This window comes from Salmo salar, chromosome ssa13 (assembly GCF_905237065.1).
Source record: "Salmo salar chromosome ssa13, Ssal_v3.1, whole genome shotgun sequence".
NCBI classification, from domain to species: domain Eukaryota; kingdom Metazoa; phylum Chordata; class Actinopteri; order Salmoniformes; family Salmonidae; genus Salmo; species Salmo salar.
In genome coordinates, this window is record NC_059454.1 from 16255975 (window position 1) to 16281707 (window position 25733).

The 25733-nt window shown below is 43.9% G+C and overlaps 1 protein-coding gene across 2 annotated transcripts in view; it reads left to right on the forward strand.

The window, feature by feature from the left end:
- The window catches only part of LOC106566523 (ERC protein 2), a 448684-nt gene that overhangs the window by 360294 nt on the left and 62657 nt on the right, over positions 1-25733 (forward strand). For both annotated transcript variants that reach the window (XM_045692987.1, XM_045692988.1), the window contains one exon: positions 6891-6953. In XM_045692987.1, the coding sequence (XP_045548943.1) occupies positions 6891-6917 (27 nt within the window). In that variant the 3' untranslated portion in view covers positions 6918-6953. The remainder of the gene's footprint in view (positions 1-6890; positions 6954-25733) is intronic.

The window sequence follows — 25733 nt, forward strand, 5'->3', positions numbered from 1 at the left end:
GTAGGTAGGGTTGGAGGAGAGGGAGACCATCTGGGTAGGGGCTGAGTGGTTAGGGTTGGAGGAGAGGGAGACCATCTGGGTAGGGGCTGAGTAGGTAGGGTTGGAGGAGAGGGAGACCATCTGGTAGGGGCTGAGTAGGTAGGGTTGGAGGAGAGGGAGACCATCTGGGTAGGGGCTGAGTAGGTAGGGTTGGAGGAAAGAGAGACAGAAAAGTAAACAAAGTAGTGATCAGAGACATGGAGTGGGGTTGCAGTGTGATTAGTAGGCAAACAGCCTCTAGTAAAGATGAGGTCAAGCGTATTGCCTGCCTTCTGAGTGGGGGTGGACTGGGAAAGGGGGAGGTCAAAGAGGGGAAAGAGAGAGTTGGAAACAAATTAATCGAAGGCAGACATCGGGACGAAGTGCGGTGAGCCATCGTCAGGAAATGGTCTTGTCAAGGAACTCTTTAACCCAAGCGTCCCACCCTAGTCAACACCCAGTGGAATCGCGTCGCGCGAAATACAAAACTCATAAATGCTATAACTTCAATTTCTCAAACATATGACTATTTTACACCGTTTTATAGATACACCTCTCCTGAATCAAACCATGTTGTCCGATTTCAAAAGGCTTTACAGCAAAAGCAAAACATTAGATTATGTTAGGAGAGTACCCAGCCAGAAATAATCACACAGCCATTTTCAAAGCAATTAGATGCATCACAAATACCCTAAACACAGCTAAATGCAGCACTAACCTTTGACAATCTTCATCAGATGACACTCCTAGGACATCATGTAACACAATACATGCATTTTTTGTTCGATAAAGTTCATATTTATATATAAAAACAGCATTTTACATCGGCGCGTGACGTTCAGAAAATCTTTTCCCTCAAATGCTTCCGGTGAATCAGCGCTACAATTTACAAAATTACTATTCGAAAACATTGTTAAAATGTTATATTGTCATTCAAAGAATTATAGATTAACATCTCGTGAATGCAACCGCTTTGCCAGATTTAAAAATAACTTTACTGGGAAATCACACTTTGCAATAAACGACGTGGTATGCTCAGAAAAATAGGCTAGGCGATACATGTTAGCGCCATCTTGGAACTATCAACCATCAAAAATACTATTGTAAATATTCCCTTACCTTTGATTATCTTCATCAGAAGGAACTTCCAGGAATCCCAGGTCCACAACAAATGTAGTTTTGTTCGAAAAAGTTAATAATTTATGTCCCAATAGTTCCTTCTTGTTAGCGCGTTCCGAAGGCTACTCAAAATGTACCGTAGTGCGGGACTTGTCGTCACGAATGTGCAAGAAATATATATTTAAGTTCGTTCAAACATGTCAAACGTTTTATAACATAAATCTTTAGGGCCTTTTTCAACCAGAGCTTCAATAATATTCAAGGTGGACGATTGCATTGTCTTACTAAACGTTTCGAAAGGGGAGGGTAGCCATGGGCGGCCGCGTCATAGTAGTAAATGACCCTCCCCCTGTGACCAAGTTCCACAGCCTCTCTTTGGGTCAGTTTGTACCATAGAAGACTCAAACCACTTTGTAAAGACTGTCAACATCTAGTGGAAGCCTTAGGAAGTGCTAAATGATTAATAAGCCCCTGTGTGTTTCAATGGCAAAGGTTTGAAATGATTTCCACACATCAGATTTCCATTTCCTGTTAGGATTTGTCTCAGGGTTTTGACTGCCATATGAGTTATGTTATACTCACAGACAGCATTCAAACAGTTTTAGAAACTGTAGGGTGTTTCCTATCCAAATCTACTAATTATATGCATATTCTAGTTACTGGGCAGGAGTAGTAACCAGATTAAATCGGGTACGTTTTTTTATCCGGCCGTGCAAATACTGCCCCCTATCCCCAACAGGCCAAGGGCACCTTGTGGGTGATAGATGACAACAATGTTAAGCTGGAGTGGACAAGTGACAGTGACAGCATGGAACTCAAATGAGGAGATGGACAGGTGAGAGAGGGAGAAAAGAGAAAATCTCTACTTAGGAGAAATGAGTAGACCTGTTCCACAATCGCGACGACCAGATGCTCTCGGACTATGAGAGAAAACATAGTCAGATGAAGAGAGAGCAGCTGGAGTAGCAGTGTTCTCTGTGGTGATCCATGTCTCTGTCAGGGCCAAAAAGTACTGGGACTGAAGGGCAGCATAGTCTGAAATGAACTTTTGAGTTCATGACCGCAGATCAGCAGTTCCAAATGCTGCCAGAGACCATGAATTCCACATGGGTTGTGCACGCAGGGTACACTAAATTAGAAGGATTGCATCCAAGGGGTGGGTAGCGTCTGCAAAGCCTATATGGAGAGGAGTGAACAGGTATAGAGAGCACACATACTTGCCAAAGCTACAAAACAGCAAAATGAGATCATCTGAAAATAACTAGGTAAGATACTCAACTGACAGAGTGGTGTGGAGCCTTCCTCTCTTTCCTTCCTTGATTAACTGCAGAAAAACTTGGCAGAACTGTCCTAGCTTTGCCACGAGACCGCCACTGACACGAACCCGCTTACACGACTGCCGCTGACACGACCCTCGCTTACACGACCTCTGCTGACACGACCCCCCGCTGACACGACCCCCCGCTGACACGACCCCTGCTGACACGACCGCCGCTGACACGACCCCCGCTGACACGACCCCCGCTGACACGCTGACACGACCCCCGCTGACACGACCGCCACTGACACGCTGACACGACCCCCGCTGACACGACCGCCGCTGACACGACCCCCACTGAGAAAACGGGAGACTGAAGTACTAATACTAATTGATAATACTAATTAACAATACCAATTGATAATACTAATTGACAATACGAAGATGAAGAGCACACATTCCAGTACAACAACAGTCACACATTCCAGTACAACAACAGTCACACATTCCGGTACGACAACAGTCACACATTCCGGTACAACAACAGTCACACATTCCGGTACAACAACAGTCACACATTCCAGTACAACAACAGTCACACATTCCAGTACAACAACAGTCACACATTCCGGTACAACAACAGTCACACATTCCAGTACAACAACAGTCACACATTCCGGTACAACAACAGTCACACATTCCGGTACAACAACAGTCACACATTCCAGTACAACAACAGTCACACATTCCAGTACAACAACAGTCACACATTCCAGTACAACAACAGTCACACATTCCAGTACAACAACAGTCACACATTCCAGTACAACAACAGTCACACATTCCAGTACAACAACAGTCACACATTCCGGTACAACAACAGTCACTCATTGCCCTGCCCCTTGATCCTGGTTGATGTGTAAACGATCAGCTGTAAGTTATGAGCAGGTAGCAGTTCACACATCAAGAAGTACACTGGGAAGACAGGCAGCACTTAAAGTAGATGGCCCTAGCTAGCAAAAAGACACTACTAGACCATAACAGATAAAGACTACAATTATACTTATCACTCCTGGAGATATCAGGAGTCCTCTTGCTATAGAATAAAGTGCTGCCAAGGGTGTGCCTAACACAGTTTCCCCTAACCAACCACCGCACACAACAATAGAGCAGTAAAACTGGCCTCTTCTCCTCCTTTCATCTCCTTCACCTGCACTAATGTACAGTATATTTGGCTTTCACCTATCCTTTGTTTTAAGACCGCTAAAGGAGATGAGGAGAGGTTAGGGAGAAGGGAGGGAGGATAGGTAAGAGTGGAGAGTGGAGAGGAAGCCACTTTAGTCTATTGGAATGCTTATACTGTAGAACACATGCACTATAGATAATCATCTTGCCCCATTACCACCTGCTACTGACCTCTTCTATTTGTTTAATAATGTTCTTATTGTTCTCTAATTCATGTGTGATTGGGGAAACTCCGCAAGACACTCCTTTGTGTGTTTGTGTCTGTGTGTGTGTGTCAAGGGGATTTCCAGATAGGAGTAGAGGTGCTGGAATCACACGCCTGTTCCCTCAGACAAGCACCATTGCATGTTTCAAGCATGCTGTTTAAACATGACCCAAGCTAACACACAATGGGATATCCCCACTATTACACACACCACTTCTAATATAAATATCTCTCACTCAATATGGCCTCCTGCACTATTTAATAGAGACATTGTTTATAGACCTGACATGCAGCATAACGCGGTAGCTTGCTACAAGCAACTTCTCAGACTCTTAAGTCAGAAAGAAAAAGGCCAGCAGTGAAACTATGAATTAGACTGCTCGGAAGCATGCAGAGAATAACAAAATAACTCGTAAATCTGGGCCAAATGGCTGGAAATGCCCCCTTAAAATGGAACCTTTACATGTGTAAAAGGGATAGCACACTGTATGCAAAGTGAAATGGAAAGCTGAACGTAAAGCTATAGGCTGGAAAAAGTTTAAACTGTCGTTAGCGTTAAAGACAACCTGTATAAATAGCAGACTATTGTGCTCTCTCGATGTCTCTGCTATTGTTCTCTCTCTCTCTCTCTCTCTACCTCCCCCTCTGCCTTGCTCTCCCTCTCTCTCTGTGTGTGTATCAATCTCTCTCTCCCTCTGTCTCTCTCTCTTTATTTCTCTCTCTCTCTGTGTGTGTATCAATCTCTCTCTCCCTCTGTCTCTCTCTCTTTATTTCTCTCTCTCCCTCTCTCTCTGTGTGTGTATCTATCTCGCTCTCTTTATTTCTCTCCCTCTCTCTCTCTCTGTGTGTGTATCTATCTCTCTCTCCCTCTGTCTCTCTCTTTATTCCTCTCTCTGTGTGTGTGTGTATCTATCTCTCTCTACCTCTGTCTCTCTCTATTTCTCTCTCTCTGTGTCTCTCTCTCTATCTGTCTCTCTCTCTTTATTTCTCTCTCTCTGTGTGTGTATCTCTCTCTCTCTCCCTCTGTCTCTCTCTCCCTCTGTCTCTCGTGTCCAACACGCTCTCATCAGAAACCACAAACACACTCGTTCCCAGCTGCTTTCACAGAGGTCATCCCAATCAATTTTCCTCATGTCTGACCTTTGACCTATAGTGGAAGTTCCGCAGAGGTCACCATAGGGTGTGTATGTGTGTGTGAGAGGTCAGATTAGGGTCCCTGACATGAAACTGTTTTCCCTCTAAACACAGTGCCCCTCTCTGCCTTTTATCTCTCTCTTTTATCTGAATGTGATTAATTACACTATTTATTTTTCCTCACCATCTCTTCCTCCCATCACCCACTCCTCCTCTTCTTCCCTTGTCTCTCCTCTCCTCCACCCCACATTTCCTACTTCCCAACTTCTTCCTTACCCCTTATTTCTGTTTCTCCTCCTCCTCCTCTCCCATCCTCTGCTCCAACTTTCCCTTCTGTTTTTCTATTCTCCACCCCTCATAGCTGGGTGTCTGACCATGGCTAGCGGTGCAGTGTAGCACTCAGTCCAGAGGTCAGCTTGTTCCCGGCTGCTTTGACAGAGGTCATCCCAATCAATTTTCCTCATGTCTGACCTTTGACCTATAGTGGACGTTCCGCAGAAGCTACCATAGGGCTTGTGTGCGTTTGTGTGCATTTGTGTGTGTGATTGATGATGAAGAGGGTCTGGTCAAACAGCTCAGAGACACAATGCTTTCCAAGGCTGTCAGATGGAGAGATACTGTCAAAGCCATTATAAACAAAAAAACACACACAAACACATTTTTTCCATGACCAAACCATATCTCAGCTCTTGCGTCTCATTATTGCGTCATTATTCATGTAGCTAACAGACACCTTTATTTATCTTATCAGGCCATCCAAGTTGGCATCCACCACCTGTTTTCACCTAACCTGTTTTTACCTCACTTCAGTTTGATGGGCATGTTGTGTCCATGTTGTTCTGCTTTAGCCACAGCTATAGCGCTGCCAGGGACTTGGCACCATGCCTCTGTAAGGAAATAGAGAACAGCCATAAAGTGTTTATCAGAGTTAGAATTACAAGGCCTCTCTCTGGTTGTTGTTCCTTATTCTCCCCCTCGACAGGCTGCCTGCTCTGTAAGAAGTAGCACATGGTATTTAGCCCTGACTGGGTGGGGGTGTGTGTGTGTGGGGGTGTGTGTGTGTGTGTGTGGTTGTGTGTGTGTGGTTGCGTGTGTGTGTGTTTAGCCTGGCTACGTTGGCGAAAGAGCTTGGCTGTGTTTACCCCGCCTGTCACAGGCACTCACTGGGGATAGATGCTTCTAACTGATTGACCTTAGCATGTGGACGCAGACTGTTGCTGAAGCTATTAGCATTTAGCATAGCATACTCTTGCGTATCCCTAGCCTTAGCCTAGCTTTAGCCGTAGCATAGCCATGGCCTAGCAAAGCCATTGTGATTGAGAGGGGAACATAACTCCTGACAGGTAATGCAGTTAAGGCAGGTGTGTCTGAAGGTGTGTCTGCGTGCCTCAAGACCTTAATTAGCCCACTGAGCTAAACTCTAGGCTATAGCTCTGGGAGCCAACACAAGTCTTCAGGTACCGGAGAAGTTCTCTCATCAAGTGAGCATGGCTCAGTGAACCAAATCTACTACAGTACTCTGCTGCTTGCCTGCCTGTCTGCAAAGACGTCATGGTGTTGGTCTGTGTGGGTTAGCCTCACTGTTCCCAGGGCTATGTCTGGCTAGACTCAGGCCTGAGGAAACCTCTGTAAGATTCATTACTGCCTCCTGACTACATCACAAAGAGGGAAAAAGTCCATTGATATCATACAGTAGAACAGAGCTACAGCCTGGGTGAACAAGCTAAACATGCTAGCTTTGATTATAACTGGCTGTGAGACTTGTAGGGAAACACGGTACAACTAAGTATAGGAAGGCCTGACCTTTGGTATTCAGGTCTGGATTTTGCTGTGTTCTCCAGAAAAAACACAGTACATGAAGAAAATGTTATGCAAATTGCATTTGACTGATTGATTTATTCTCTCCAACAGGACGATGAGGAGGGCATCTGGGCATGACCGTCGCCATGGGAACTGAAGCTCCAATCATGAGAGGTGAGTGACTGCGATGTTCTTCCTTTCAACTTCTCCAGCATCACCCTCCTTTTCATCATCCTCTTCTTCATCATCCTCCTCTCTTCATCATCCTCCTCTTTTCATCATCCTCCTCTTTTCATCATCCTCCTCTCTTCATCATCCTCCTCTCTTCATCATCCTCCTCTCTTCATCATCCTCCTCCTCATCCTCCTCTTCATTACCCTCCTCCTCCTCATCCTCCTCTCTTCATCATCATCCTCTCTTCATCATCCTCCTCTTCATCACCCTCCTCTCTTCATCATCCTCCTCTTTTCATCACCCTCCTCTTCATCACCCTCCTCTTCATCACCCTCCTCTCTTCATCATCCTCCTCTTTTCATCATCCTCCTCTTCATCATCCTCCTCTTTTCTTCACCATCCTCTTCATCACCCTCCTCTCTTCATCATCCTCTTTTCTTCACCCTCCTCTTCATCAACCTCCTCTCTTCATCATCCTCCTCTCTTCATCATCCTCCTCTTTTCATGATCTATCTGGGTTATCTGCCCCTGGGGGCATTGGGGACATTGAGGTGCACGGTGCCAAATCACAAGCTAGCTAGATTTGAGATTCATAAGCACAGCACCTACTGATTGTACGTTTTGGTTGTGACCACAATTCCCACATGATTGTTCAGCTCTGACTGAGGGGAATGTACTGCAATACAAGCAGCTCTTTTTATGGTCCCTCATGACTTTCAGAGGACTATAACTGTGTGTGTGCATGTGTGCGTGCATGTGTGCATAGAAATGTGTGTCTGTGCTTGTTTTCTAGTGGTTGTCTGTAATGAAGTTTCTTTACAGCCCCTTCTGATTTTAGTGGTCCTAAATTGATGGAGTTGACATGAAGGTTTACTGTTCTGCAGCTATGTAGCGGCTGCGGTTGGTGTACAGTATATCTACTGAGCCTGCTGTATGTGTGTTACCTCGTGGTATTAATCCTAACTGCGTTCACCAGCCGAACAGACTAAAGTAGGGCTCTGAGGTGATAAAAACGACCGGAGTGAGAAAAACCAGAGATGGACAAGTTTCTCCCCCACTTCTCTCTCTCTCTTTCCTTTCTCTCGCTCGCTCTCTCTCCTCTCTCTCTCTCTTTCCTCTCTCGGTTTCTCTCTCTTTCCTCTCTCTGTTTCTCTCTCTTTCCTCTCTCTGTCTCTCTCTCTTTCCTCTCTCTGTCTCTCTCTCTCCCTTTTCTCTCTCTGTGTCTCTCTCCTCTCTCTCGCTTTCTCTCTCTCTCTCAATCTATCCCCTCTCTCTCTTTTCCAATCACACACATACAGGCCAGTAAAGTTTTACCGTGGTACTCCACCCTGGTGTGTGGGGTTGCTTAATTAGAAAGGTGCACAGCCCAGTCATGAAGATTTGTATTTTTAGCTGAAAAAGCATTAAGTGAAGAATGTCATAAAGGTTAATACCTTGTTACTCTTTTATATCAGAGCCCCCAAGAGACAAAAAAATACCTTGTTACTCTTTTATGTCAGAGCCCCCCATAGACCAAAAAAAAGACCTTGGCTTTATAATGGGATTGTGTGCATACCTGGTGTGTGTGTAGGGGTGTGTGTGTGCATACCTGGTGTGTATGCATACCTGGTGTGTGTAGGGGTGTGTGTGTGTGTGCATACCCAGTGTGTGTGTGTTACTGTGGTGAAAACGGTGTGTAGGACCAGACTACATAATCCACTCCATGTGTTCAGAGAATGCGGCAGTGTCAAGATTCACCTAAAGAAAACGACTTCTCTCTCCCTCCATCTCTCTCTCCCCTTCTCTCCCTCCACCTTTCTCTCTCTCCCTCCACCTTTCTCTCCTCCCCTTCTCTCTCTCTCCCTCCACCTTTCTCTCTCTCCCCTGCTCTCTCCCTCCATCTCTCTCTCCCCTTCTCTCTCCCTCCACCTTTCTCTCTCTCCCCTTCTCTCTCTCTCCCTCCACCTTTCTCTCTCTCCCCTGCTCTCTCCCTCCATCTCTCTCTCCCCTTCTCTCCCTCCACCTTTCTCTCTCTCCCTCCACCTTTCTCTCTCTCCCCTTCTCTCTCTCTCCCTCCACCTTTCTCTCTCTCCCCTGCTCTCTCCCTCCATCTCTCTCTCCCCTTCTCTCTCCCTCCACCTTTCTCTCTCTCTCTCCACCTTTCTCTCTCTCCCCTGCTCTCTCCCTCCTTTCTCTCTCCCCTTCTCTCTCCCTCCACCTTTCTCTCTCTCCCCTTCTCTCCCTCCACCTTTCTCTCTCTCCCCTTCTCTCTCTCTCTCTCCACCTTTCTCTCTCTCCCCTGCTCTCTCCCTCCATTTCTCTCTCCCCTTCTCTCTCCCTCCACCTTTCTCTCTCTCCCCTGCTCTCTCCCTCCACCTTTCTCTCTCTCCCCTGCTCTCTCCCTCCACCTTTCTCTCTCTCCCCTTCTCTCTCCCTCCACCTTTCTCTCTCTCCCCTTCTCTCTCCCTCCACCTTTCTCTCTCTCCCCTGCTCTCTCCCTCCACCTTTCTCTCTCTCCCCTGCTCTCTCCCTCCACCTTTCTCTCTCTCCCCTTCTCTCTCCCTCCACCTTTTTCTCTCTCCCCTTCTCCCCCTCCATCTCTCTCTCTCCCCTTCTCTCCCTCCATCTCTCTCTCTCTCTCTCTCTCCCCTTCTCTCTCCCTCCACCTTTCTCTCTCTCCCCTTCTCTCTCCCTATATCTCTCTTTCCCTCCTCTCTCCCTCCATCTCTCTCTCCCCTTCTCTTCCTCCATCTCCCTCTCCCCTTCTCTCTCCCTCCACCTTTCTCTCTCTCCCCTTCTCTCTCCCTCCACCTTTCTCTCTCTCCCCTTCTCTCTTCCTCTACCTTTCTCCCTCTCCCCTTCTCTCTCCCTCCATCTCTCTCTCTCTCCCCTTCTCTCTCCCTCCACCTTTCTCTCTCTCCCCTTCTCTCTCCCTATATCTTTCTTTTTCCCTCCTCTCTCCCTCCATCGTTCTCTCCCTCCATCTTTCTCTTTTCCTCCTTCTTGCTCCCGCCATCTTCTCTCTCCTGCCTTCTCCCATTCCTCTGCAGTGTCCTCCCTTTCCCTGCTAGTGTGATCTGAAGAATAATCTATCAGTATGAACAGGAGCTATATTCACCAGTACAGTCTCTCCAATCAAGTATTACCTCAAAGTGTGTGTTTGTGTGTGTTTTTGACTGTGTATGCTCTCATAGTATCAGAAGCCTTCTACTATTCTCCTGATACCACAGGCGGCCGGTGGCACCTTAATTGGGCTAATTTCTGGAACAGAATAAATGGAATGCTGTCGAACACATCAAACACATGGTTTTCATGTGTTTGATGCCATTCCATTTACTTCATTCCAGCCATTATTCTGAGCCGTCCTCCCCTCAGCAGCCTCCTGTGCCTGATACTCTCCCCCTTTCTTCCCCACTCTCCCCTTTCTTCCCCTCTCTTCCTCTCTCCCAGTGCATCTTATCCCAGCCTAATAGAATAAGCCAGCCCCATTAGCCCTTAGCGCTAGTTGTTATCAGTGGGACTCATCTATCCACTGCTATTATTCTGGGGGTGCTAGGCGAGCAAGCGGCTAACGTTTATTAGCCTTTCTCTATGAGGGAACACATGGGAGCCATTTAGCAGTGTGTAGCTGTAGCGTAGTAAGGCAATGCCTAATCCTCATATCCTGTCTCAGAATGAGCCACCGTTAATATGAGAAAACAGAGATGACAGGACTGATAGACACAACGTGTGTCCGTATGTGTGCGTGTGTGTGTGTGTGTGTGTGTGTGTGTGTGTGTGTGTGTGTGTGTGTGTGTGTGTGTGTGTGTGTGCCTGTGTATCCTGGCGTTGACTCTGATTGGTGGTTAAGGGTTCTGTGTGTCCAGGCGTTGACTCTGATTGGTGGTTAAGGGTTCTGTGTATCCAGGCGTTGACTCTGATTGGTGGTTAAGGGTTCTGTGTATCCAGGCGTTGACTCTGATTGGTGGGTAAGGGTTCTGTGTATCCAGGCGTTGACTCTGATTGGTGGTTAAGGGTTCTGTGTATCCAGGAGTTGACTCTGATTGGTGGTTAAGGGTTCTGTGTATCCAGGCGTTGACTCTGATTGGTGGTTAAGGGTTCTGTGTATCCAGGAGTTGACTCTGATTGGTGGTTAAGGGTTTCTGTGTATCCAGGCGTTGACTCTGATTGGTGGTTAAGGTTCTTTTCCAGGCGTTGACTCTGATTGGTGGTTAAGGGTTCTGTGTATCCAGGAGTTGACTCTGATTGGTGGTTAAGGGTTCTGTGTATCCAGGAGTTGACTCTGATTGGTGGTTAAGGGTTCTGTGTATCCAGGCGTTGACTCTGATTGGTGGTTAAGGGTTCTGTGTATCCAGGAGTTGACTCTGATTGGTGGTTAAGGGTTTTGTGTATCCAGGCGTTGACTCTGATTGGTGGTTAAGGGTTTTGTGTATCCAGGCGTTGACTCTGATTGGTGGTTAAGGGTTCTGTGTATCCAGGCGTTGACTCTGATTGGTGGTTAAGGGTTCTGTGTATCCAGGAGTTGACTCTGATTGGTGGTTAAGGGTTCTGTGTATCCAGGAGTTGACTCTGATTGGTGGTTAAGGGTTCTGTGTATCCAGGAGTTGACTCTGGTGTTTAGGCCCAAGCAAAAAACATAATATTTGTATATATTACAAGTATACTAAAGTATACTTATATACTAAGACTATAAATAATATACTTCAAATACAAGATGTAATGTTCTATTATATCATAAGTATACTATAAATATAATATAATTTACTTCAACACACTTTGTTTTTTTCAGTCTTTTAGTATACTCTAAATATGCTATCATCACACTTCAATACACTTATTAGAGTGTACTTTATATTCATTGTTTTTCAGTCTTTTATTATACTACTGTATTTGTTCACTATCATTAAACTTAAACACACTCATTAAAACTGTACTTCAATTTCAAACGATTTAATTGTAATTTAGTACATGTATATTCATTCAAAATAAAGAAAGATTGTGCTGAAAGACATTGAACTTTCTTTTGTGTTATTAAATACAGCCGGAAATAACGTGGATATCAGAGCGGCGGTAACCAGCATTACAACCAGGAATACGACTTTTCTGAATTGGATACTTTGTTCATACCCCCCAGGGTAACTGAACTTATCCCAGACACCGCTGGCGGAGAACTGTTATTCAGAGGAGGCGTACACACCATCCACCATTTCAGATTATATTACTCGCTAAAGTTCAGTATTTGTATTTATTATGGCAGCTACTTTTCCTGGGTTCTGGCAGAATTAAGGCAGTTATACAATTTTAAAAACATTACAATACATTCATTACAGAATTCACAACACACTAAGTGTGTGCCTGAGGGCACCCTACTCCACTACCATATATCTACAACACAAAATCCATGTGTACGTGTGTGTATAGTGCGGATGTTATCATGTGTGTGTATGCATGTGTCTGTGCTTATGTTTTTGTTACTTCGCAGCCCCCACTGTTCCGTAAGGTGTATTTTACCTGCTTTTTATATCTGATTCTACTGCTTGCATCAGTTACCTGATGTGGAATAGAGTTCTGTGTAGTCATGGCTCTATGTAGTACTGTGCGCCTCCCATAGTCTGTTCTGGACTTGGGGACTGTGAAGAGACCTCTGGTGGCATGTCTTGTGGGGTATGCATGGGTGTCCGAGCTGTGTGCTAGTATTTTAAACAGACAGCTCGGTACCTTCAGCTTGTCAACACCTCTTATGAAAACAAGTAATGTTGATGTCAATCTCTCTTCCACTTTGAGCCATGTAGACGAGCTCAGGGCGATGATCTCCTTCCAGAGAGACATCAGGGGGACTGTAACATACTCTGTTTCACGGAATCATGGCTCTCTCGGGATATACAGCCAGCTGGATTCTCAGTACATCGAGCAGACAGGAATAAAGAACTCTCCGTGAAGAAGAAAGGCGGGGGTGTATGTTTCATGATTACCTACTCATAGTGTGATTGTGATAACATATAGAAACTCAAGTCCTTTTGTTCACCTGACCTGTAATACCTCACAATCAAATGCCGACCGTATTACCTCCCAAGAGAATTATCTTTGGTTATAGTCACAGCCATGTATATTCCCCCTCAAGCTGATACCATGAAGGCCCTCAAGGAACTACACTGGACTTTATGCAAACTGTAAACCACATATCCTGCTGCATTTATTGTAGCTGGGGATTTTAACAAAGAAAATTTGAGGAAACCGCTACCGAAGTTCTATCAACATTGACTGTAGTACTCGCTCTGGAAATACACTGGATCACTGCTACACCCCCTTTCGAGATGCCTACAAGGCCCTCCCCCGCCCTCCCTTCGGCAAATCAGATCACAACTACATTTTGCTCCTCCCTTCATATAGGCAGAAACTCAAACAGGAAGTGCCTGTTCTAAGGTCTATTCAATGCTGGTCTGACCAATCGGAATCCATGGTTCAAGAATGTTTTGATCACGTGGACTGAGATATGTTCCAGGTAGCCTCTGAGAATAACATTGACATATACACGGATATGGTGATTGAATTCATCAGGAAGTGTATGGGGGATGTCGTTCCCACTGTGACTATTAAAATTTACCCTAACCAGAAACCGTGGATAGATGGCAGCATTTGAGCAAAACTGAAAGCATGAACCACCGCATTTAACCATGGCAAGGTGACTGGGAATATGGCTGAATACAAACAGTGTAGTTATTCCCTCCATTATTCCTTCAAACAGGCAAAACCTCTGTACAGAGACAAAGTGGAGTCGTCAGTACAGAGACAAAGTGGAGTCGTCTGTACAGAGACAAAGTGGAGTCGTCTGTACAGAGACAAAGTGGAGTCATCAGTACAGAGACAAAGTGGAGTCGTCTGTACAGAGACAAAGTGGAGTCGTCTGTACAGAGACAAAGTGGAGTCGTCAGTACAGAGACAAAGTGGAGTCGCAATTGAACGGCTCAGACATGAGACGTATGTGGCAGGATCTACAGACAATCACAGACTACAAAGGGAAAACCAGCTACGTCGCGGACACTAACGTCTTGCTCATGGACAAGCTAAACACCTTCTTCGCCCCACTTTGAGGATAACACAGTGCCACTGACGCGGCCCGCTCCCAAGGGACTGTGGGCTCTCGTTCTCTGTGGCTGACGTAAGACATTTAAGCATGTTAACCCTCGCAGGGCTGCTGGCCCATACGGCATCTCTAGCTGCGTCCTCAGAGCTGGCAACACAGAAACATTTTGCACAAACAGTCCTTACAACGTTATGTCCTGAATGTGACAGTTTATTTTTGGATGCAATGTTCAGACATTCACAGAAGTAGTGACAGCATAACACAATTATCCAAACCGGAAAATGTAGGCTACATTAGTCCTAGCGCTAACTGAGGAAATATTGACCTAACACAAGCGTTCACATTTAGGTAACTCTCAGCTGACAGAAAACATAATATGAATTAGCAAATAGAAATGGCATTTTACAATTCATCACATCGCGGGTGAGCTCACCATTGATCAAAATAACTGAGTAAAAGATCGAAAGTAATCTGGCGATGGGTAGTTTGTAACCGCCGCCATGTTTGTTTTTTCTGGTCAACCAAAGATAAGAAGAGGCAACAAGATGAGAAAGGGGGATACCTAGTCAGTTGTCCAACAATATATTCAACTGAAATGTGTCTTCCGCATTTAACCCAACCCCTCTGTATCAGAGAGGTGCGGGGGACTGCCTTAATTGACATCCACGTCTTCGGCGTTTGGTCTTTTTTGCAGTATGCATTGAAGCGGGTGTGTCGTCTACCGTCATTCACTTCCCTTCATTCACTTCCGGAAGTTCACTCAAATGATGAGTGAAACAACCCACACCTCATTTTGTTATAACATCTGACAGACATTTACGTGACACCCACAATTGTACAATGTTAACAAACATGACGCCACACATAGCTGGCAAATAGCTTAACATTAGCTCACCATAATCAGTACAACCTTCAAAAATATATTTTACACAACATGTCCTTTAAAATCTATGCAAGAATCAGAATGCTACTTCTGTGTGACTCAATGAGGAGGCAGAACACACCTCAATTCAAACTGTTGTTAGAAAATAAAACTTGTTAGAAAATAATTTCAAATTGCCAAGTTCAAATATAGCCAATAGATAATTAGCAGGCAGCGTGTGTCTTGGCTTGAGGGCAGCACGGGTTAACTGTCCTGTTGTGTAACAATTTTGGAACAGTGAGTGCATTCTGACATCACAAGCATAAAAAACTCACACTTGGGTGACCATTAGAGAGATTTGGAACTCACATGTGAAAAGGTTCAAATTGATTTAATTGACATTTGTTGTAAAAAATCTCAAAAGTGGAAGAAAAATGCAACAACAAGACTAAATTATTTCAGGAGTAAAATTTGGCTTAACAAATCACATAATATGTTAAATGGACTCTGCGAGAAATAATAGGGATTGTCATGATTTTCTTGGACTAACCCTTCCTCTGTCCTTAGTCAAGTATTGAATTTCAAGCACAGATTCAACTACAAAGACCAGGGAGCCTTTCGAAAGCCTCATAAAAAGGACACTGATTGGTAGATCATTAACAATATCAAATCAGACATGGAATATTTAAGCATGGTCAAATTAATAATTATGCTGTGGATTATGTATTAAACCACCCAGACACATCAAAGATGGCACCGACAGAGATGGTCGCCTCGCTTCAAGTCCTTAGGAAACTATGCAGTATTTTTTTTTTTTATGTATTATTTCTTACATTGTTACCCCAGAAAAACTCAAGTTTTATTACATACAGCCGGGAAGAACTATTGGATATAAGAGCGACGTCAACTTTACCAACATTATGACCAGGAATACGACTTTCCCGAAGCGGATCATCTGTTTGGACCACCACCCAGGACAATGGACCTAATCCCAGAAGCCGACCCAAAACAACGGCGGGGAAGATGGAGCGTCCTCCTGGTCAGGCTCCGTAGACGTGCACATCACTCACCACTCCTGAGTATACTACTCGCCAATGTCCAGTCTTTTGACAGCAAGGTAGATGAAATTCGAGGAAGGGTTACCTTCCAGAGAGACATCAGAGATTGTAACATTCTCTGTTTCACGGAAACATCGGCTCTCTCGGGATATGTTGTCGGAATCGGTTCAGCTACCGGGCTTCTCCATGCATCACAATGACAGAGATAAACTCCTCTCTGAGAAGAGGAAGGGCGGTGAATTTAACCACTTCCGGTTGCTCCAGGAAGCTTAGAATCGACACAGATAGACCTCATAGTGGCCTGATGGATAGTCATCGAAGACAGGTTCATAAGACATTCATAACCCACATAGGCTTCAGGTTGAATTTAGGGGAGCAGGCAATGTACTCCTATGGCGAGAGAAGTCATTCCAAACTGTTTGATGTAAACACCTTCTTTTCACTGTTAAGGGTTAATGCCACATGGTCAAGGTTAGGCTTGCACAGATCGGGAGGACCTCAGGAATGTTCCTGAGGTCCAATTGTGCTTCTAACCCTAACGGTTCTCCCGCTGCCACCCAAAAGCACCTGCAATTTAGGGCCAGGCTTCATTATGGGCCTAATTTTTTTCACGTTCGCTGCGCTCAGCCCGAGCGACTTATTTACAGAGGGTTGAATGAGTGTATATTGTTTCAGAAAATCACAGAAAATCACAGAAATCTCGCAGAGCTCCGAAACCCGCCTTAACCTCTATGGGCTAGGTGGGACGCTAGCGTCCCCCCCGTGGTGCACTCCATCAACAGCAGGTGCATTTCAAGAGCGGCAAATTTGAATCCAAATAAATGTCAAAATTCAAATTTTTCAAACATACAACTATTTTACACCCTTTGAAAGATAAACATCTCATTAATCTAACCACGTTTTACGATTTCAAAAAGGTTTTACGGCGAAAGCATAAATTTAGAGTATGTTAGGACAGTACATTTACAAGAGTTGTGTGTAATGTTTTGTCAATTCAAAGACAGGGTCACCAAAACCATAAAACCAGCTAAAATGATGCACTAACCTTTTACAATCTCCATCAGATGACACTCCTAGGACATTATGTTAGACAATGCATGCATTTTTAGTTCTATCAAGTTCATATTTATATCCAAAAACAGCGTTTTACTATGGCATTGATGTTGAGGAAATCGTTTCCCTCCAATAACCGGCAGTCAAGTCAGCACCACAAATTAAATAATTAAAATTAGAAAACATTGGTAAAATATTATATTGTCATTTAAAGAATTATAGATTTACATCTCTTGAACGCAATCAACTTGCCAGATTTAAAAATAACCTTACTGGGAAATCACACTTTGCAATAATCTGAGCACTGCGCCCAGAAAAATACGCGTTGCGATACAGACTAGACGTCATGTTGGGGAGATCTAAAATCGAAAATACTATGTAAATAATCCATTACCTTTGATTCTCTTCATCAGATGTCACTTCCAGGTATCACAGGTCCATAACGAATGTAGTTTTGTTCAAAAAAGCTCATCATTTATGTCCAAAAATCTCCGTCTTGTTAGCACATGATCTAAGCCAGCCGGACTTCTCGTCATGAACGAGGGGAAAAAATATATTTACGTTCGTTCAAACATGTCAAACGTTGTATAGCATAAATCATTAGGGCCTTTTTTAACCAGAACATGAATAATATTCAAGGTGGACGAATGCATACTCTTTTATAACGTATTGGAACGAGGGTACCCAACATGAACTCGCGCGCCAGGTGTCTAATGGGCCATCATCGTTCCATGGCTCTTGTTCGGTCAGATCTCCCTCCAGAAGACTCAAAACACTTTGTAAAGGCTGGTGACATCTAGTGGAAGCAATAGGAAGTGCCAAAATATTCCTCAGCCCCTGTGTTTTTCAATGGGATAGGTTTAAAGGTAATACAACACATCAGGTATCCACTTCCTGTCAGAAAATGTCTCAGGGTTTTGCCTGCCAAATGAGTTCTGTTATACTCACAGACACCATTCAAACCGTTTTAGAAACTTTAGAGTGTTTTCTATCCATATATAATAAGTATATGCATATTCTAGTTACTGGGTAGGATTAGTAACCAGATTAAATCGGGTACATTTTTTTTATCCAGCCGTGCAAATACTGCCCCCTAGCCCTAACAGGTTAATGGATTCGTCTGAACACACTGCAACTGGATCTGTAACTTTTTGGAAAAAAATCACCAATTGTACATTGTCTTAAATTACAATAGATAAATGTCTGGTTCTTTTTTTCCTGACACCGTAGGTTCATGTACTTTGATGTGAAGTGGTCAAATTAGCGCTCTGTTTTCATTTTTGACTTTTAATCCCAGATAAACGGCCTTAACTCAAAAAGCGTTGAGGCCTCGACGCCATCTTGTTCGGGGCTAACTGCCCATTATGCCAAACCTATGCTCACCAAGTTTCGTCTTTGAAGTCTTTTCCGTTTAGGAGAAACGGCCATGTCGTGATTGATGTTGTTTTGTACATTTGCAATAAGATTACATTCGCCATCTGGTGGTATTTTCCGAGACAGCTGAAAAATGACAAAAATTTGAACATTTTATAAAATGGAAACCGAATGTCCGAGACTTCCCGGAAGATCTGGCCCCGGTGCACGGCCCGCCGTCGTCCGCAAATTTTACAAACATTCGCGGACGTCTAATAAGAGTCTGTACATTTGCAATATGGAGTTTCTCATCGATCATACAGCAAATGCCAAAATGTTCCCTTCATGCATGTCCGGGAACTTGCAGGTGCCTTTACATTTTAGTCATTTTGGTGGAAGAGTGGGGTAACGTCTCACAGCAAGAACTGGAAAATCTGGTGCAGTCCATGAGGAGATGCACTGCAGTACTTAAAACCTCTCCAGCGTCCCGTCCCGTATGCGGGATCAAAATCCAGGGAAAACTCCTAGCGACATTAGCATAACAAAATTTAATATATATTTTTTTCAAATATAGGACTGTCTCATATCGTTTTATAGATACACCTCTCCTGAATCGACCCACGTCGTCCGATTTCAAAAAGGTTTTACAGGAAAATGCAAATCATTAGATTATGTTAGAGGAGTCCATCGTAAAAGCAGCAACATAGCCATTTTCCGACCAACCACATGCATCACAAATAACCAAAAAACAGCTAAATGCAGCACTAACCTTTTACAAACTTCATCAGATGACACACCTAGGACATCATGTTACACAATGCATGCATTCTTTTGTTCAATAAAGTTCATATTTATATATGAAAACAGCATTTTACATCGGCGTCTGACGTTGACTAACTATTTTCCTGTCAAATGCATCCAGGGAAACAGTGCTACAATTTACTGAATTACTATTCGAAAACATTTTTAAAATGTAATATTGTCATTCTAAGATTTATAGATGAATATCTCTTGAAAGCACCTGTCATACCAGATTTAAAAATAACTTTACTGGGTAATCACACTTAGCAATAAAAGGGGATGCGATACTCAGAAAATGAGCTAGTAAACCGAGCTCGGCGCCATCTTGGAACAATCGCATATCACATCTAATCTTGTATAATATTGTCAATAATCGCTTACCTTTAGTTGTCTTCATCAGAAAGCACTTCCAGGAATCCCAGGTCCACAACAGATGTATTTTCGGTCGAAAAAGTCCATCCTTTATGTTCCATTAGCTTGCTGTTGTTAGCGCGTCTGAATGCTGTATCCAAACGCTCTGCCGGGCGCAGGACAGCCGTTTCGAAAGAAAACATTTTTTTCCCATTTAGGTTCGTTCAAACATGTCAAACGTTGTATAACATAAATCTTCAGGGCCTGTTTCAACAAGAGAGCCAATAAGATTCGAGGGGGACGATTGTATTGTGTTTCAAAACGTTTCCAAAGGTGGGGGTAGACAGGGCCGCCGGCGTCATAATGGTGATGGCCCTCCCCCTGTGACCAATTTCCAACGCGTCTCATTCACTGAGTTTCGACAGTAGAAGGCTCAAAACACTTTGTAAAGACTGGCGACATCTTGTGGAAGCAATAGGAAGTGCTCAATGAACGATAGCTCACGGTGTGAATAATAGGCAATGACGTGAAGTTGAGTCCACAATTCAGAATTCCACTTCCTGGTTCAATCGGTCTCGGGGTTTTGACTGCCATATGAGTTCTGTTATACTCACAGACACCATTCAAACAGTTTTAGAAACTTTAGGGTGTTTTCTATCCACAGGTATTAATTGTATGCATATCCTAGCTTCTGAGTTTGATTAGTAGGCCATTGAAAATGGGCACGAATTTTTTCCAAAATTCGCTTTGCCGCCCCAAATCCTAGGGTAACGTCAAGAGGTTAATGCTGCTGGTGGCCACACCAGATACTGACTGTTACTTTTGATTTTGACCCCCCCACCCCCCTCCTTTGTTCAGGGACACATTATTCAATTTCTGTTAGTCACATGTCTGTGGAACTTGTTCAGTTTAAGTCTCAGTTGTTGAATCCTGTTATGTTCATACAAATATTTACACTTTAAGTTTGCTGAAAATAAACGCAGTTGACAGTGAGAGAACGTTTCTTTTTTTGCTGAGTTTATGTGGCAGGGTCTACAAGAATTTATGGACTACAAAAAAAAACTGCCACTTCATGGACACACCGACGTCACGCTTTCAGACAAACTTAACACCTTCTTTGCCCGCTTTTGAGGACGATACAGTGCCACCGCCACGGACCACTATCAAGGACTGCGCCCCTCCCCCTCCTTCTCCGTGGCCGATGTGAGTAAAACATTTAAACGCGTTAACCCTCGCAAGGCTGCTGGCCCAGACGTCATCCCTAGCATCGTCCTCAGAGCATGCGCAGAACAGCTGGCTGGTGTGTTTGCGGACATATTCAATCGCTCCCTATCCCAGTCTGCTATCCTCACATGCTTCAAGATGGCCACCATTGTTCCTGTACCCAAAAAGGAAAAGATACATGAACTAAATGACTACCGCCCCGTGGCACTCACTTCTGTCATCATGAAGTGTTTTGCGAGACTAGTCAAGGATCATATCACCTCCACCTTACCGGCCACCCTAGACCCACTTCAGTTTGCATACCGCCCCAACAGGTCCACAGACGATGCAATCGCCATCACACTGCACACTGCACTATCCCATCTGGACAAGAGCAATACCTATGTAAGAATGCTGTTAATTGACAACAGCTCAGCATTCAACACCATAGTACCCTCCAAACTCATCATTAAGCTCGAGACCCTGGGTCTCAACCCCAAAATTGGGTCCTGGACAACGACGAGACAGCCTACAGGGAGGAGGTGAGGGCACTCAGAGTGTGGTGTCAGGAAAATAACCTCTCACTCAACGTCAATAAAACAAAGGAGATGGTCGTGGACTTCAGGAAACAGCAGAGGGAGCACCCCCCTATCCACATCAAAGAACAGCAGTGGAGAAGGTGGAAAGTTTTAAGTTCCTTGGCGTACACATCACAGACAAACTTAAATGGTCCACCCACACAGACAGTGTGGTGAAGAAGGCACAACAGCGCCTCTTCAACCTCAGGAGGTTGACTAAATTTGACTTGTCACCCAAAACCCTGACAAACTTTTACAGATGCACAATCGAGAGCATCCTGTCGGGCTGTATCACCGCCTGGTACGGCAAATGCTTCGCCCTCAACCGCAAGGCTCTCCAGAGGGTAGTGTGGTCTGAACAACGGATCACCGGGGGAAAACTACCTGCCCTCCAGGACACCTACACCACCCGATGTCACAGGAAGGAAAAAGATCATCAAGGACAACAACCACCCGAGCCACTGCCTGTTCACACCGCTACCCTACCATCCAAAAGGCGAAAAGGCAGTACAGGTGCATCAAAGCTGGGACCGAGAGACTGAAAAACAGCTTTTATCTCAAGGCCATCAGACTGCTAAACAGCTGTCACGACTTCCACCGAAGTTGGTCCCTTGTTCGGGCGGCGTTCGGCGGTCGACGTCACCGGCCTTCTAGCCACCGCCGATCCACTTTTCATTTTCCATTTGTTTTGTCTTAATCTTACACACTTGGTTTCACTAACCCAATTGCCTGTTTATTATGTAACCCTCTGTTCCCCATGTTTGTTTGTGAGTGATTGTTTATTGTATTTTTGGTCTGTTACTGTATGTTACTTTGTACATTTGTCATTTTGAGTAAAAATACGTTGATTACTCATATTTGCTGTCCTGCGCCTGACTCTCTACACCAGCTACACACAGGACCCTTACAACAGCAATCACTAACTCAGAGAAGCTGCTGCCTACATTGAGACCCAATCACTGCCACTTTAATAAATGGATTGCTAGTCACATTAAATAATGCCACTTTAAGTAATGACACTTTAATAATGTTTACATATCTTACATTACTCACATCATATGTATATACTGTATTTTATACCATCTATTGAACCTTGCCTATGCCGCTCGGCAATCGCTCATCCATATTTTATATGTACATATTCTCATTTACCCCTTTAGATTTGTGTATATTAGGTAGTTGTTGGAAAATGGTTAAATTACTTGTTAGATATCTGAACTAGAAGCACAAGCATGTCTCTACACTCGCATTAACATCTGCTACCCATATGTATGTGACAAATAACATTTTATTTTATTTGATATTTGAGATACAGTTGTCCTTCTGAACTGAGCTGCAGGACAGGAATGAAACTCCTCAGCGATGTTACCATGGTGATTGGTGATTATGATTGGTGATTGTAAAACAGTTACAGAGTTCAATGGCTGTGATGGAAGAATCAGCAATACTGTAATGACTCCACAGTAATGATTTTAAATGTGAAAGGAGTAATACAAATATCAAAAACATACATATTGTATGCAACAAGGCACTAAAGTAGTACTGCAAAATCCAACACATCACTGAGTAACTGCCGCCTTTTTTAAAAGTATGGTGGTGTCTGCATCTGTCACGGATACTCCCTCTCCGGCCTCTAGGTCATCAGGCTGCTGATTATCCCGCACACCTGCCCCTCATGACATTCACCTGGACTCCATTACCTCCTTGATTATCTTCCCTATATCTGTCACTCCCCTTAGTTCTTTCCTCAGGTGTTATTGACTCTGTTTCATGTCGGTGCGCTGTTTGTGTTTCGTGTTTCTTTTATTTATTAAAACACTCACTCCCTGAACTTGCTTCCCACGCAGATGTGACAGCATCATGTTATGTGTATGCTTGACATCTGGAAATACTGGGGAGTTTGTCAGGGTAAAAAGAAACGTGATGGAGCTAAGCACAGGCAAAATCCTAGTGGAAAACCTGCTTGAGTCTGTTTTACAAAAGACACTGGGAGAGGAATTTAAATTTGAAAATCTATGGCAAGATATGCAAATTGCTGTCTAGCCATGATCCCCAACATCTTGACAGAGCTTGAAGAATTATGAAAAGAATAAAGGGCTATTATTGCACAATCCAGGTGTGTAAAGCTCTTCGAGATTTACCCAAGAAGACTCACCGCTGTAATTGCTGCCAAGAGTGTTTCTAACATGCATTGACTCAGGGAGCTGAATAGTTATGCAACGACTACAGTACCAGTCAAAAGTTTGGACACACCTACTCATTCCAGGGATTTTCTTTATTTTTACTATTTTCTATATTGTAGAATAATAGTGAAGACATCAAAACTTGAAATAACACATATGGAATCATGTAGTAACCAAAAGAAGTGTTAAACAAATCAAAATATATTTTAGATTATTCAAAGTAGTTACCCTTTGCCTTGATGACAGCTTTGCACACTCTTGGCATTCTCTCAACCAGCTTCATGAGGTAGTTAACTGGAATTAATTTCAATTAACAGTGGTGCCTTGTTAAAAGTTAATTTGTGGAATTTCTTTCCTTCTTAATGTGTTTGAACCAATCAGTTGTTTTGTGACAAGGTAGGGGTGGTATACAGAAATCCCTATTTGGTGAAAGACAAAGTCAAATAAGCAAAGAGACATGACAGTCCATCATTACTTTAAGCCATGAAGGTCAGTCAATCCGGAAAATGTGTGCAGTCGCAAAAACCATCAAGAGCTATGATGAAACTGGCTCTCACAGGAATGGAAGACCCAGAGTTACCTCTGCTGCAGAGTTAACAGCCTCAGAAATTGCAGCCCAAAAAAATGCTTCACAGAGTTCAAGTAATAGACACATCTCAACATCAGCTGTTCAGAGGAGACTGCATGAATTTTTTTTTTGTTCACCTTTATTTAACCAGGTAGGCAAGTTGAGAACAAGTTCTCATTTACAACTGTCACCTGGCCAAGATAAAGCAAAGCCGTTCGACACATAGAACAACACAGAGTTACACATGGAGTAAAAACAAACATACAGTCAATAATACAGTAGAAAAATAAGTCTATATACAATGTGAGCAAATGAGGTGAGATAAGGGAGGTAAAGGCAAAAAAGGCCATGGTGGCAAAGTAAATACAATATAGCAAGTAAAACACTGGAATGGTAGATTTGTAGTGGAAGAAAGTGCAAAGTAGAAATAGAAATAGAAATAATGGGGTGCAAAGGAGCAAAATAAATAAAAAATAAATACAGTAGGGGAAGTGGTAGTTGTTTGGGCTAAATTATAGATGGGCTATGTACAGGTGCAGTGATCTGTGAGCTGCTCTGACAGCTGGTGCTTAAAGCTAGTGAGGGAGATAAGTGTTTCCAGTTTCAGAGATTTTTGTAGTTCGTTCCAGTCATTGGCAGCAGAGAACTGGAAGGAGAGACGGCCAAAGGAGGAATTGGCTTTGGGGGTGACCAGAGAGATATACCTGCTAGAGCGCGTGCTACAGGTGGGTGCTGCTATGGTGACCAGCGAGCTGAGATAAGGGGGGACTTTACTTAGCAGGGTCTTGTAGATGACCTGGAGCCAGTGGGATTGGCGATGAGTATGAAGCGAGGGCCAGCCAACGAGAGCGTACAGGTCGCAGTGGTGGGTAGTATATGGGGCTTTGGTGACAAAACGGATGGCACTGTGATAGACTGCATCCAGTTTATTGAGTAGGGTATTGGAGGCTATTTTGTAAATGACATCGCCGAAGTCGAGGATCGGTAGGATGGTCAGTTTTACGAGGGTATGTTTGGCAGCATGAGTGAAGGATGCTTTGTTGCGAAATAGGAAGCCAATTCTAGATTTAACTTTGGATTGGAGATGTTTGATGTGAGTCTGGAAGGAGAGCTTACAGTCTAACCAGACACCTAGGTATTTGTAGTTGTCCACATATTCTAAGTCAGAACCATCCAGAATAGTGATGCTGGACGGGCGGGCAGGTGCGGGCAGCGATCAGTTGAATAGCAGAATCGAATGAATCAGTCCGTCATGATCGAATTGCTGCAAAGAAACCACTACTAAAGGACACCAATAAGAAGAAGAGACTTGCTTGGGCCAACAAACACAAGCAATGGACATGAGACAGTTGGAAATCTGTCCTTTGGTCTGATGCGTCCCAATTTCAGATTTTTGGTTCCAACCGCCATGTCTTTGTGAGACGCAGAGTAGGTGAATGGATGGTCTCCACATGTGTGGTTCCCACCATGAAGCATGGAGGAGGAAGTGTGATGGTGTGAGGGTGCTTTGCCGGTGACACTGTCAGTGATTTATTTACAATCCAATGCACACTTAACCAGCATTATGCAGCGATACGTGGGACTATAATTTGTTTTTCAACAGGACAATGACCCAACACACCTCCAGGTTGTGTAAGAGCTATTTGACCAAGAAGGAGAGTGATTGAGTGCTGCCTCAGATAACCTTGTCTCCACAATCACCCAACC